Source organism: Balaenoptera physalus (genome assembly GCF_965194825.1).
Source record: "Balaenoptera physalus genome assembly, chromosome: 12".
Lineage (NCBI taxonomy): Eukaryota > Metazoa > Chordata > Mammalia > Artiodactyla > Balaenopteridae > Balaenoptera > Balaenoptera physalus.
This window is the reverse complement of record NC_138897.1, coordinates 687,341-701,125: the sequence shown is the minus strand read 5'-3', so window position 1 is coordinate 701,125 and position 13,785 is coordinate 687,341. Positions and strand designations below refer to the sequence as shown.

At 45.8% G+C, this 13,785-nt stretch overlaps 1 protein-coding gene across 7 annotated transcripts; it reads right to left on the bottom strand.

The window, feature by feature from the left end:
* On the bottom strand, positions 1 to 12,778 carry TXNL4A (thioredoxin like 4A). 7 transcript variants are annotated; one of them, XM_082417796.1, is made up of 4 exons: positions 12,654 to 12,777; positions 12,192 to 12,360; positions 4,366 to 4,469; positions 1 to 420 (listed from the first exon to the last, which is right to left on the bottom strand). In XM_082417796.1, exons 2-4 carry the CDS (start codon positions 12,342 to 12,344, stop codon positions 249 to 251), a joined length of 429 nt encoding a protein of 142 aa, XP_082273922.1. In that variant the 5' UTR covers positions 12,345 to 12,360; positions 12,654 to 12,777; the 3' UTR covers positions 1 to 248. The 7 variants fall into 7 exon arrangements, with proteins under 7 accessions (XP_082273922.1, XP_082273924.1, XP_082273923.1 ...); XM_082417798.1 differs by having other exon boundaries at positions 12,606 to 12,695; XM_082417797.1 differs by lacking the exon at positions 12,654 to 12,777 and adding an exon at positions 12,473 to 12,606.
* Positions 12,779 to 13,785: the final 1,007 nt, after the last annotated feature.

Here is a 13,785-nt window from a genome sequence, read left to right as displayed (position 1 = left end):
TTTTGACTGTTCCCATCACCACATATTTTATTTATTTCAGCTAGATATTTACAGATATTTGCTGATACAAAAATACAAGGACCAGGCAGACCGAAAGTTGGGGCAATGCCACCCTCACTGCCAAACCCTCCAGCTCCTTGAGCTACGTGTACTTCCCCAAACGCTTTCTCAAAGGCTTTAAATAGTTGAAAACATCTCCACGTGAGAACGACTCGGCGGCACCGCGTGCACCAGGGCTGGGCGAGGGCTCAGTATCTGTACTTGGTGGAGTAGTCCTTCGGGGACACGACCAGGCCGCGACCCTTCCGGGCCCCCCGGTACACCGTCTCGATGATGTCGATCATCTCCTGCTTGTCTTCCATGGCCCAGTTGATCTTGTTGTTGTTGCCGGTGCCCAGGTCGATCATGATGTGCTTGTTCCTGTAGGTTGGGGAAAGGGGGTCGATGCTCACGGAAGTCCTTCTGAAACAGAATCCCATGAGAGACATACCTGTATCTCCCACCGTGAACAAGGACACACACAGTCAAGAGCGTCCACCACTGTTCAGCAGGCTGGAAACCACCTAAACGCTGCTTAAAGAAACACACAGCTCCTTCCGCGTGCTCTGCACTCCCTAAGACCAACAACCCACAGGGCAGTCAAGGCCAAAGGACACAGCTTCAGTCACCTGGAAAGACAACCTGTTTTCCAGAGGGCTGCACTAATTTACCTGAAAAAGGCAACGTATGCATTTGTCATGGTGTTCTTGTGAACACTTGGTGTAAATTTTATTGAAAGCCATACTAATTGTGAAATAAATATGATGTTCTGCATTTCTATAATTCTTCGTAGACTGACCTTTCAAGACGCTTCTTTCTGAAATGAATTTATACGTGCACTGTATAAAATAAAGACATTAACGCGTGTTGTACCAGCTGCACTGACTTTTATCAATTTAGCTTCCTGTTTCTGCAAGGTTGTGCGTCTGGCCCCCCTGTTCCGTGGTGCGTGCCCCATTCACCCTGAGGTCACAGCGTGGCCTCCTTTCAGCCAGGGCGAGCTTCCAAAAGGCAGACCTGATGCTTCTCTCTTGCTGCAAACACTCACTTCCGGGAACCTTCCAAGTCCACACACTGGCCCAGGAAACCGGGCATCTGGGCCCCGCCCCGCTCTCCCCTCGGCACCCGCCACTCCCCAGCCCTCAGCTGTCGGTCCCCCCTCATCCTTGCAGGTCCCCAAACGTGCGGCGTGCGCTGCCCTGTGGCCCTGCCTGCGCTCGCCCCTGCTGGGATGCATGTGCTCATGCCAACCTTATCCAGCAGCCTTTGAGCACTCCCATCACCCTGTTGCACTCAGCGTCTGTGCCTCTGTAAATACCTGTTGCAATACTGTGATTTATAGGAAAAATATATACTTGGTCACTCAGAAGAATATATTTCTCATACGTATTTGGTCTTCACCCACAGATTCTGGCTCACAGCTGCCAAAACCTTTGGAATTTCCTGCAATAAGAGTGATGGGATATTTGGACTCTAGTCCTCAGTTCCTGAAGACACTTTAGGGCCATAAAGGTGAAACAGGTGCATAAGCACCCTTTCTGTCACAGTGAGTTTGTTAATGAAGGTGACTTCTAGATCCCACCAGCAGGGTGTCCAAGAATCGCCTGTTGGCGTAGGGAAGCCTGCACACACGCGCACACACACACACGTTGCAACTGGGCCTGGGAACCCCTTTATCGCCTGTCCCCTTGCACCTCCCTGGTTCCCTGTGCTAATTTACTCAGCTGTTGCCATCAGATGACGGTCTATGATAGGAGGAACCCTGTCTTATCTGACTTAATGTCCCAGCACTAGACATAAAAGCCAGCAGGACTCTATACGTATATATCCTTGGTGAATAAATTAATTAAAATACTGTTACTACTTGTCTTAGAAACCTGGAATCCTGGGTCGCAGAAACAGTAGAAGGTTTTGTCCCCTTTTCCAAGTGCAGCATCAGTCCTAAACTATCAAAACAACGATGGCCACAGCGCCACTCGACTCCTTTCTGCAGCCTCCTTCCCCATCAGGGCAGCCGCCCAGGTGGGCCCTACACAGTGCGGTGCCCACGGCCCATCTGGAGGGCTCTGGGAAAACGTGAGGAGCACGGCAGAGAAGGCCGGGATTGCCTTAAACAGCCTGTTAGTGGAAACGTGGGCTTGGAAGGAGGTGGGGACGCGTTTCGGGGCGTGGAGGAAAGGGATCCTTGCTGCCCAGTGGCAGAGAGTCTGTGCCGCTCCAAAGTCACGAGCACGGACCCCAGCCGAGGACACGTAAGCAACGTCCTGAAGGCGCCGCCTGGCTTCGTGCTGCTTATGGTAAAAGGAGGGAGACAAAGCGGAGTAAGATCAGTTAACCCACAAGATTTCTCAGCCTCTCCCGATAGCAGGAGATGCTGAAATCCAGAAACGGCTGCTGGACTGTGGACGCAGAGGCCACACCACCTTCTGCTGAAAGCCAGAAAAGACCTACAAGTCAGAACGTTCAGTCACAGGACAGACAGGATCCCCCCCCAGGAAGCACCCATCGGGCAGAGGGCAGCCCCGGTGCCCAGCACAGAAACCCGACTTGCTCAGGCTGAGAGGGACAGAGCACGCGGTGAGAGGAGTTGATGCACCCCAAATGCTGCCGGCAGCAAGCAGGTTAAAAATGAACCAGCTGCAAACGCCTTTCATAAACAAGGCAGAAAACACTGGGTAGAACCCTCCCAGGGGCAGGCACTGGGCCAGAAGTATGATCCCAGCGCTGCATCAGAGCCCCCTTCCCAACCCTGACGCCCCCCGGTGAACCCAAATCGTTTCCTATGCCCGTCCCACACTGCGTCCTGGAGAGGGGGCCACAGATAGGGAGCTGTGTCCGGGAGCTGTGCTTAATGGGTCGCCTGAGAAGCCTCATCCACACCCAATTTTGCACATGGGAGGGATATGACTCTTTGGGAGCCGGAGGGCAGGCTGCAGTAGGCAAAATGCTAAAATAGCCCCTGCTGTTTCCTGCCCCAATCCCTGGGACTGTGCTACGATGAGACACCACGCCTCTGATCAGTTACACTACACTGCAAAGGGAATTCCGCACGTGTCCCTAAGGCTACTCATCAGTTGATTTTAAAATAAAGAGACTCTCCTGGATTATTGGGTGAGTCTAATCCAATCACAAGTGCCCTCTGAAAGCAGAACAGGAAGTTGGAGCAGCTGTACGAAAAGGACTCAACCCACTGCTCAGGCCTTCGAAGACAGAGGGGCCTCTAGGAGCAGAGACGGGCCCCGGCGGAAACAGACCTCGGACCCCCAGTCACCGGGAGGTGGATCCAGCCCACAGCCCCCGTGAGCCAAGTGGGTTCTTTCCTGACCAACTGCCTACGTGACAGCCCAGCCCGCGGCTCCGGCCTTGGGAGACCCCGAGGCAGAACCCACTGAGCCTGCCTGGAGTCTGCCCTAGAGACCGTGAGCTCATAAGTGGTGTCGTTTTCAGCCACCACGTTTGTTACAGAAAATAGAAACCGAATGCACAGCCTGCACACTCCACCCAGACCTTCCTCGACCATGAGGGAGCTCTGCTTCTGCAGTGTGGCCTAATGTTCATATTGCTACTTACTAACTTTTGTAGTAACAATAAACAGTACGAAATTTTGACAAGTAAAAACAGTATCAAATGGTGATTTCTTTCCAAATTAAACTTCCACAACGGAATTTTTTTTTCACTCATGATGTTACTTAACTTTATTATATAAATACCATCAAAGGTATTTGCGTCTGCATCAGACTCCTGTGTACCTAACCAGTACCGTGTTTTCCTTTCATGCAAAGCCTGTCAATCATGGGTACAAATTAATTTAAGGTGATTAGGGAAAGTCTATTCCTTGAGCCAATGACTGACTGACTAGGGTACACAACAGAATCTTTCAGCTGATAAAAGATTTTTTACAAGATTTTGTATTTATAAGCAAAGTAATTAAGTACAGGTTTTCCTCTTGGATATCACAAAAGGATGCTAAATAGAGTCATTGATACATTTAAAAAGTGAGTTATTTTAAAGACATTTTTCATCAACACATTAAATGTAAAGGTATCTTAAATTTCAGTAAGAACATCTTCCATTTAATAACACTTCCCCTAGGTTCCTGGGCAGTTATTTCAAAAGGGTAATTTGTTCCTGAGTAAATGCTAAAACTGGAATTGTTACTTTGAAAATTATTTAAAAGATTGATTGCCTGGTGATACAAACTATATTATGATATGACTACATAACCGACTTCCTCCTAAATAAAAGAATCTAAAGATATCTTGATTGCATTAGACTTCCAGACCATCTCTTCAATTTAAACAACAACTTTAAGATAAGAGAACATACCTGAAGAAAAACATGACAGTGCACGGGTCGTATAATTCATACATCTTGTTGAAGTCGGGTACTTCTGTAATATCCACAAGATAAATAACTGCGAAATTTTTAACCTAAAAGTAAAGGAGATTGGGGGAAAAAAACTAAAATAACAAATCGACTTTTTATTCTGTAAAAGCACATTCAAAAACAAAAACAGAAGAATTTGTGTATAACAGGACAATTTTCAAACTGACTCTGCAACATTTTTTCCCAGTAGAGCTGCCATGTAGGAAATTACTTCAAGAGGATCAGGGTCCTGAGCAACTGTCCATTAACATCTCATTTAATGTTTTTCAGAACAGCAAGTTATGAGAATCCTGCAGAAAATGTCCACAGATACATTATTTACGCTGATCTAGTAATAATCTATATGAACTTGTCCAATTCGTACTTTCACAAATACTGAATTACACGCGTTAAACAACTGCTTTAAAACATGCCTTTGGAACTCAGACACACACTCCCCTCTTACTGAGGTCTGGACGCTTGCACAGACTAACGGCCTAACACCCCAAATCACACTGCAGGTAACTAAGGTTCTTTAATGTCTTCCGCAGCTGCAAGCTCATCAGAGAACATCTGGAAAACCCAGAAAACTGTAAATAAAACAACCTTCAACCCCAACACCCAGAGCTGACTGCTGAGAATATACTTTTACTATATTCTTTCCCATTTTTTCTGGTATATATGTTTATACTCTTTTAACAAAACGTGACCATAGAGTGATCACACTACAAGATTTTGCGTCCTGCTTTCACTGTGAGCGTCCTCTTGTATGAATCACATACTTTACATAAGAGAAAAACAAAAACAGAATTTTATGGCTACATAACAGTTCACCAAGTGGCTATGCCATTATTTTTACCATTCTTCTGTTATTTTCTTCAACTTTTCATGAATATAAATAATTCAGATTTTCATTGATATCAATTATTCACATGTGAACATTATTACCCTTAAATTCATATACATACTTCATTATTTCCTAAGGATAAACACCTAAAATAGAATCTTTAGAACAAAAGACATGACATTTTAAAGGCTCCTTATAAATACTGTCTCAATGCCTTTTAGAAAGCTTATACCAATTTATATCATGGGTTGAATTATGTCCTTTCACCCCACAAGAAGGAATACTGAAGTCCTGACCCCCAGTACTCAGAATGTGACCTGATCTGGGAAAAAGGTGCCTGCAGAGCTCAGGAGTGAAGGGCAAACGAGGTCACACTAGAGTCTGACCCCAAATCCAATCTGACTGGTGTTCCTATAGGAAAAGGGCCATGTGAAAACACACCAAGGGAGAAGCCACGTGAACACGGAGGATTGGCGTCACGCACACCTTTAAGCCAAGGAGTGCCACAGATCGTGAAAGACGCCAGGAGCTGGAAGAAACAAGAGGGGGTTCTCCCTTGAGGGTCTCAGAGGGAGCACGGCCCTGCTGACACCTCGATTCCGGACTTCTGACCTCCAGGCTGTGAGATAATAAATTCCTGTTGTTTTAATCTGCCCGGTTTGTGGTGCTTTGCTACAGCAGCCCCCGGAAATTCATAGAAAATGCACAACGTTTCTTCATATAAAACTAACTCTAAAAACCTAACTGTAGGTTACAGATGAAATAATATGGTAGTTGGGATTTGCTTTCAATACTTCAGCACGAAAAGTGTTTGAGGGGTTAAACGGTACAAGACTGACAAAATATTGGTGATTGCAATAGGTACAGAGGAGTTCACTGCCCTCTCCCCTTTACTTGGGAATGTGAAGAAGTATTTAACACGGAAATTTAAACCACCATCACCCAGAAAAAGGAGGGAAGGAAGTTTACATTTAGTGGGCACTCCTTCTGCGGACAGACCTCGGTGCTGGGGTAGGGGAAGAACAGGTGTCTCTCCCAGCCACCCCACATGGCCCTTTCCTGGTGAAAGGGGAGAACACACCTGCAGGAGGCGGAGAGAGGGAGCCGAGCACCACGTGTTCACGTGGCCGCAGGGGCCACCGAGGCGGAAGACCGGGCAAGCACAGCCACACGCTGGCGGAACTGCTTCCTGGCAAAAGTTGCCCCGCTGGTTTTTAAGGTTCTGCCCACATCCAATTTCGCTAAGCAGACATATTTTATTTCTTCCCACATAATAAAACAGATATTATAATTAAAAAGATAGATACTAACATCACAGTGTAACCAAACACACACACACACACACACCTGCCTCCTAAAGCATAAAATGACAATCCAACAAGAGTCCCAGACACCCTTCAATCCAACGAAAGCCAATTGGCTCTGGTTCCTAGAACCTCCGAATCTCCAAGTTAAAGCAGAAATTGACCGGAGAAACCACATTCTCTTAAAAGTTACTAGAATATATCTCAACTAGTTCATGTATAAGGACATTCAACTATCCCAACTCAATGTCATATAATTTTCACACTGTAAACGCTGGTTTTTATGTGAGACTTTCTAAAAAGGCCTTATTTTCTTTAGCCTTCAGTGATGAGTAAGAAAACCGTAGCTCATTCAGAAGCAAAAAACAACTGACACTACAGGATTTCATTTTCTCTTCCCCTCCACATAAATCACATCATGGTCAATGTGAAGCCTCACAAGGTCGGGAACCACACCTGCGATATTTATTGAAAGAATGAACTTTAAAAATAAACTTATATTTCAAAATTCAGGAAATATATTATTGTCACTATGGCCTTAATTACCTAATCCTGAGTTCTAACAGACCTGCATTAAGAGATGGTCTGGTCCCGCTTCTTCCTTAGAGGAGGTGCCCTGACGGGCCCTCCAGCCCCTGCAGCTCTGGGAGGAGAAGGCCCACAGCACCAGCTGGCCCTTCTCTCATTCTGTGACCCTCCCAGCTTCCCTCCTCTGGAAGAGCTTCTCCTAAAGGGGGTTGCACGGATTCTATCATGATGCTTTCTACATGGGCTGAACTATCTCTCCAGAATGTTTCACATCAATTAATGAATCTGCAATTAACTATAACCCTTGTGTATTTTTTATATAAAACTGAAATAAGCTAGGTGTCTATGATCTTTTCTCCATTTAAAACATGTCCATTTTGAAAACATAGAAATGGAATGGAAACATCACTGCTTTGTTTCCAGCCCAGTGTTTTTAAAACAAGTTATATAATTTAAACGTACACGACAATCAGGAAATTCCCTGGCGGTCCAGTGGTTAGGACTTGGCGCTTTCACTGCCAGGGCCTGAGTTCAATCCCTGGTTGGGGAACTAACATCACACAGCCACGCAGCCCGGCCAAAAAAAAAAAAAAAAAAGTATATGACAGTCAAATAAAATCAATAGTATATAAGTGCTTTAAAATGAAAAGTAAATGTTTCCCTTTCCCCAGACCCACATGTTCTCTTGTGAGAAAACTGCATACATTCTGCTTTTCTCCAGCTAATGTCATTAACCAATGTTTCCCCATGTCACTAAATAAAGCTCTTAGGAAATCATTTTTAATGGTCAAATAATATCGCATCCAGGGGAGAAGATGCTCCACTTTAAATGCTAACGCCCCATTCCTGAGCCCGGACAAACTACTTTGCGGCACCTGCCTCGGGGAGCTGCCGTGAGGACCACACAGGGAGTCCACTTCCCGCCTATCACCGTGACTGGCCCACGTGCCACACACTGGAGATTACGGTCATAAGCTGCTCCCCCTTCACGGGGCATCGCGGTTCTTTGCAGCTTTGCTACCAATCGCAGCAACAGCCTCAGGGAGCCTAAGGCAGGGCTGTCCTTCAGGCTCTTCACCCAATGCCGAGCTGCTTCCCAGGGGCGGTACCAGCTTCACTTCTGCCTGAGTGTTAGATCGGCTTTCAACATACGCCCTAAGAGTTAGACCTTTGATACACCTGAAAAATGACAGTACACTATATTAATGTGTGCTTCTCTGAAGTTTATTTAACCGTTGGAATTCCCTCATTTTTTCCAGTTCTGTGCCCATTTATCCACAGGGGTCTTAACCTTTTTAAATGGTACTTTAAACTGACCTGCAGGAGTCTACAGTATCTACAATAATATCTTGCCCACTATATCTGCAGTAATGTTAACCAGCTGTTGAAGAGTATTTTTTTTTAAATCAAGAAGCAGATGTACAAATTTCCCTTCTATTATCAAGTTGTTTTCTAGTGTATGTTCTTTTGATTGTCTAAAATAGTAACTATCCTTTCCAACCCTGCTGCCACACATTTTACAAGCAGGCTGCTTCTTCAGCAAGTCAGTGATTACACAGTTCAGTGGTCCTGCGTGCCGCCAGGTGCCTCCAGGTTAATGTAACTCGTGCAGATCACCAAGGCTGAAGGCCGTCGGTGCTGCCAGCCACCCTTCCGCCTTCTGTACAGAGCTCCTCCACTAGCTAAGAACCCACCTAAAATTCTGGAAAAAATGTTCTTGACTGTCAATTGGCACTATGTATTTCTGAAGTGTCAATTTTTACATTTTTAGATAGTTCACTTCAAAGCCATCAAAAAACTGCATGGTAACTTCATTTTCTCAAATTACTGTTTGCCCTGATTGGCTGTTGGTTCCTATGAGATTCCTCATTTGAGCATAAATTTCTGCTGATTCAACCTACTTTATCTCATGCTTAAGAATGACCTCCTGGTGGATGGAGTTAGAGTCTGTCATACAGAGTGAAGTAAGTCAGAAAGAGAAAAACAAATACAGTATGCTAACACATATATACGGAATCTAAGGGAAAAAAAAAAAAAAAAAAGGCCATGAAGAACCTAGAGGCAAGACGGGAATAAAGACACAGACCTACTAGAGAATGGACTTGAGGATATGGGGACGGGGTGGGGTGAGATGTGACAGGGTAAGAGAGTGTCATGGACATATATACACTACCAAATGTAAAATAGGTAACTAGTGGGAAGCAGCCGCATAGCACAGGGAGATCAGCTCGGTGCTTTGTGACCACCTAGAGGGATGGGATGGGGAGGGTGGGAGGGAGGGAGATGCAAGAGGGAAGAGAAATGGGAACATATTGTATATGTATAACTGATTCACTTTGTTGTAAAGCGGAAGCTAACACACCATTGTAAGGCAATTATACTTCAATAAAGATGTTAAAAAAAAAAAAAAAAAAAGAATGACCTCCTGAAGTCATTCCTAAGTAGTTTCATGAATACATTTACCTTATGTACAATCTAATTAGCACGTATGGCTATGAGATAGTATCACTGAGGTTTTGCACATTTTGAACTCTATCTGTATGAGCTTTTTAAACAGACCAAAATTAAACATCCCACTTATTCTTAAATATAATGGGATTTAGAAACAGTGAGCTGCGGCAAAGTGCGTTCCTACAAAATGGCAAGACAGCTCAGAAGTACACAAAATAGTCTCACTTTGAAGCTGTGCGTAAAATCACCCACTAAACAGGAACCTTTATTTTGGTTATCACTCTACCAAACTCCAGGCATCTGTCAAATCTTTAAACATATCTCTATGTTTTCCGTACAGCTCAAAACGAGCGCAGCATGCGGCGGGGCTGGAGCTACCAAGCAGCGAGTCGGTGAGCCCCGTTCCAGGAGGGACAGTGTGGTCAAGGCCAGCCTCAGCACTGGGACTCTTACTCACTTTAAAACAGCTGGGGTATCCAAACAGGGCTCGCAACAAGACGAGGAAGATCCCCCATTATCTGCCGTTTCTGCAGAGGGAGATAGACAGTTAAATTGTTCTTTATACTAAAACCTTAAATTTCAAAAATTCCTGTTGCGCTTCCCCGAAAAGGGCTTCCAGAATTATAAACTCATATTCTGCCCTTATACTAAGTAGAAAATAAAACATTAATAGTCTTGTAATGCATTTCAAGCTTGCATTCTGAATAACTATACTATAATATAGTATTGAAAGTTTATTAAAATAGAAATCCAAGTTTTGGACAAAAGAAATGGAAGAACTTAAAAGACCAAAGAAAAGCACTCAAAGTGAGCCCAGTTAAACTGTACCAAGAGAGCACGTCTGCTAGTACTACAGCGATTTGGTCTCTGACTTGATATATAGGGATTAGAAAAGAACAGTTCCGGTAAAAGTCCCTAAAAACTTACACTGACACAAAATCTGCCTCCTAGCTAAGAGCACCTCGCTGCGTTTTGCTCAGATATGAAGAGCAAACAACCCTCGCGCCTCTGCCATCCTAGCCTCGTGCTGGGGGCAACCGGCTCTGGACAGCCCCTGGTGCTCATGCGCCACCTGCAAGGCAGAATCCAGAACACACACCGAAGTTACTGCAGGGTCAACACAGCAGTGATTCGCTCATTGAACAGTCTCTTTGTCCATCTTCACTGCAGTCTGCAGTCTCTGCCCTTGACTACTGCAGCTTAAGCCCTGCAGACACGACTCCCTCCCTGGCACTACCTCACTCTTGACCTCTGACGGGACTGGGAGGACCCCTGGGGGAGAATCCTGCTCTCCTGAGTTCCCCAGGCACCTCCTCAAGCTCCCTCAACGTCTTGGCGCCCAAGAGGAAGAAGAGGGGAATGGCTATAATCACAGCACTCCTACTCTGACCCTGACCTCGTTGAGGGGATTCTGAAAGTCATGTTAGAATTCCCTGGGGAGCTTCTTTAAAAAGCCCTTTCTGGACCTCGCCCCAGACCTGTAGAATCAGGATCTCTGAGATGCACTTTGGTAAGTATTCCAAGCGATACTTACGCTGACAGACACAGAAGGACAGTCCCTAATGTTCACAAGGCCACCTCCCCCAACTCTGCCTGTCCCACCAAATAGGAGATAGTGAAAATTACCGATGGCAGGTCAGATAATTTTTCCTTTCCTAAATACAAAATATATCCTTACACCTGTTACTCTTTACTCAAAGGCATTATTTTAACCCAGCCCATATTAGCATATCCTACTCCTGTGAAAGAAAAGATGGCTTCAATGTTTCTTACTTTTACTCTTCATTAAAATGAATAACCTCTCAAATTATTATGGAATATTAATAAGTTAAATATTTTATTAACATCTTTTTGCCTTTTGCCCTATTGCTACACCGGCAAAAATCTAAATCAGAGTTATCTTAGAATCCCTATGAGACAATTATAGAAAAAGAATTAAGCCCTGGTTATTCAACAGTGCCCTACAATTGCACTTTATTGTCAGCAAACAAAGGCCACAGACAATCCAGTGTACTAAATTTAAGAATTAGGAAAATTAGCTCTAACAAGTATAGTTCTACTTTCTCCCAATGTTTCCTGCATTTCAGTCACTCTAAGCTATAAATCGAGTCACTTAAAAGAGCACGGGTGGGGTAAAGAACCGATCCAAAGAAAAAGAACGGGATTTACTATGCTATCAACATAAATGTTCTGCTTTATAAACGCAACAAATAAACATGGTACCAAAAAAAGGACAATCCTTTTAAACTAAGCTATTCAAACTAAACTAAACTAAACTAAGCGTATTCCTACGCTCCTGCCAAAGTCTGCAAATGTGTTTTGCTCTGGGCACTACAGATGTAAATTTTTGAAAACACCCTCTCAGTTAAAACCGCTGTAAGTTAATAGGAATTATGAACTTCTTTAGGGGGGAGAGATCATGAACTTCTTAAAAATTTGAAAATCTATGGAAAATTCTCCCAGAAAAGAACATAAGCTATTCTGACCAATTTCAGGGAGCCCATCCTCACATCCCAAGGGAAGACTGTCCGTTTGTGAATCCTACTGCTTCTCTTTCACCGGTGAACGTGCCGCACTTTTAAATCTTACCGGCAAAGCCATCCAGCATGATGAAATGACCAAACCGAAGGCGGGACGCGTTGGCGGGGCTGCGTTACCTTTTCAGCTATGCTGTACAGAACCTCGTCCATCTTCATACAAGTGGGGTCCCAGTCGTGTCCAAACCGAATGACGACCACGCGGTCTTCTTCCGAGAGGATGGCCTGATCCACTTGCCAGCCATTGTGTAGGTGCGGGAGCATGTACGACATCTTGGGGCCGACGGGTCTGCGGGAGGGAACCACCGGCCAGCTCCTCCCGGCTCCAGCGCGGCGCACCCACGGGGCCCCCCACCCCACGGAGCCTCACCCCGCGGGGACCCCACCCCACGGGGCCTCACCCCGCGGGGCAGTCGGTGCGCTGCCGGGAAGGCCAGGCCCGCGTCCACCTCGTCCCCGGACCCCGACCCCACCAACGGATCGCCTCCGCCCCGCAGCCCAGAACCCAGGGCGAAGGGACCCCTGGGGCCGTACACCCACGCCTCCCTCGCCGCCCGCTCCGGCCCTGGGCCCCGCACGCACACTGGGCCCTGCGGCTCAGCGGTCCTTCCGGGCGTGGACCCGCGCCCGCGGTGCGTGCGCGCCGGCGAGTGCGTGCGCGCGCCCGGGGCCGGGGCCTGGGGGCCAACTGGGCGCCGCAGTGATGGGCGTGGGTGGGAGGTCCTTATCGTGAGCGGCTCAGAGGCGGTTCGGCTGGATAGGGCTGGTCCAGACCTGCTCCCTCTCCGGTCAGTCCATCGGAGTCTGAGCTCCTACGGTGCCACCGAGGCCTGGGGTGGACGGACCGGCCCGCCGGGACCCCGGGGTGGACGGAGAGGATGGCATCGCTGAGGAAGGGCTCGTCCCCGTTTACCCCCAGACGAAGTCCCCCAAATTAATCATTTTGGCGGTCACGCTTTCCGGATGTAAACACAGTTGCTTTACTCGTCAAAAGCAAGTAATTAACAGAGGAGTCCTGGTAAGACTCACATGCGCCCAAATAATTTATTTAAATTAGTAAGTATTTCTAAACATTTTTTATTGTGGTAAAATATATATAATATAAAATTTACCATTTTAGCCATATAGTTCAGTGGCATCGTTGACATCCTTGTACAGCCATCACCACTCCAAATACTTATTTTGTTAAAAAGCTTTGTTGAGGTATTATTCACATGCCATAAAGTGATTCCCCCATTTCAAATCAGATGGTTTTTCCCAGAGTTGTGGAACACTACAGTCTGATTATGGAAAATTTTCATCACCCCAAATTCTGTACTCATTAGCAGTCAGTACCATACTCCTCCCATCCCTTTGGCTTTTGTCAACTACTCATCTATCCTAGACATTTCATGTAAGTGGAAGCATAAGCATGTAGTTTTTTGTGACTGACTTCGTTCACTTAGCCTAATACTCTCAAGGTTCACCCACACTGCAGCAGGCATCAGCACACTTGACGCTTGAGCAACAGGGGTTTGAACTTACACATGTACTATGTGTACTACATGATCTGCAGTTGGTTAAATCTGCAGATGGGGAACCGCGGATATGAAGGGCCAACTGGAAAATTTTGCGTGGATTTCTGGCTTCACAGAGGGTCATGGTTGAAGGGTCAACTGTACTTGGTTCCTTTTTGTTGCTGATTAATCTATTGTTTGGATATATTGCAATTTAT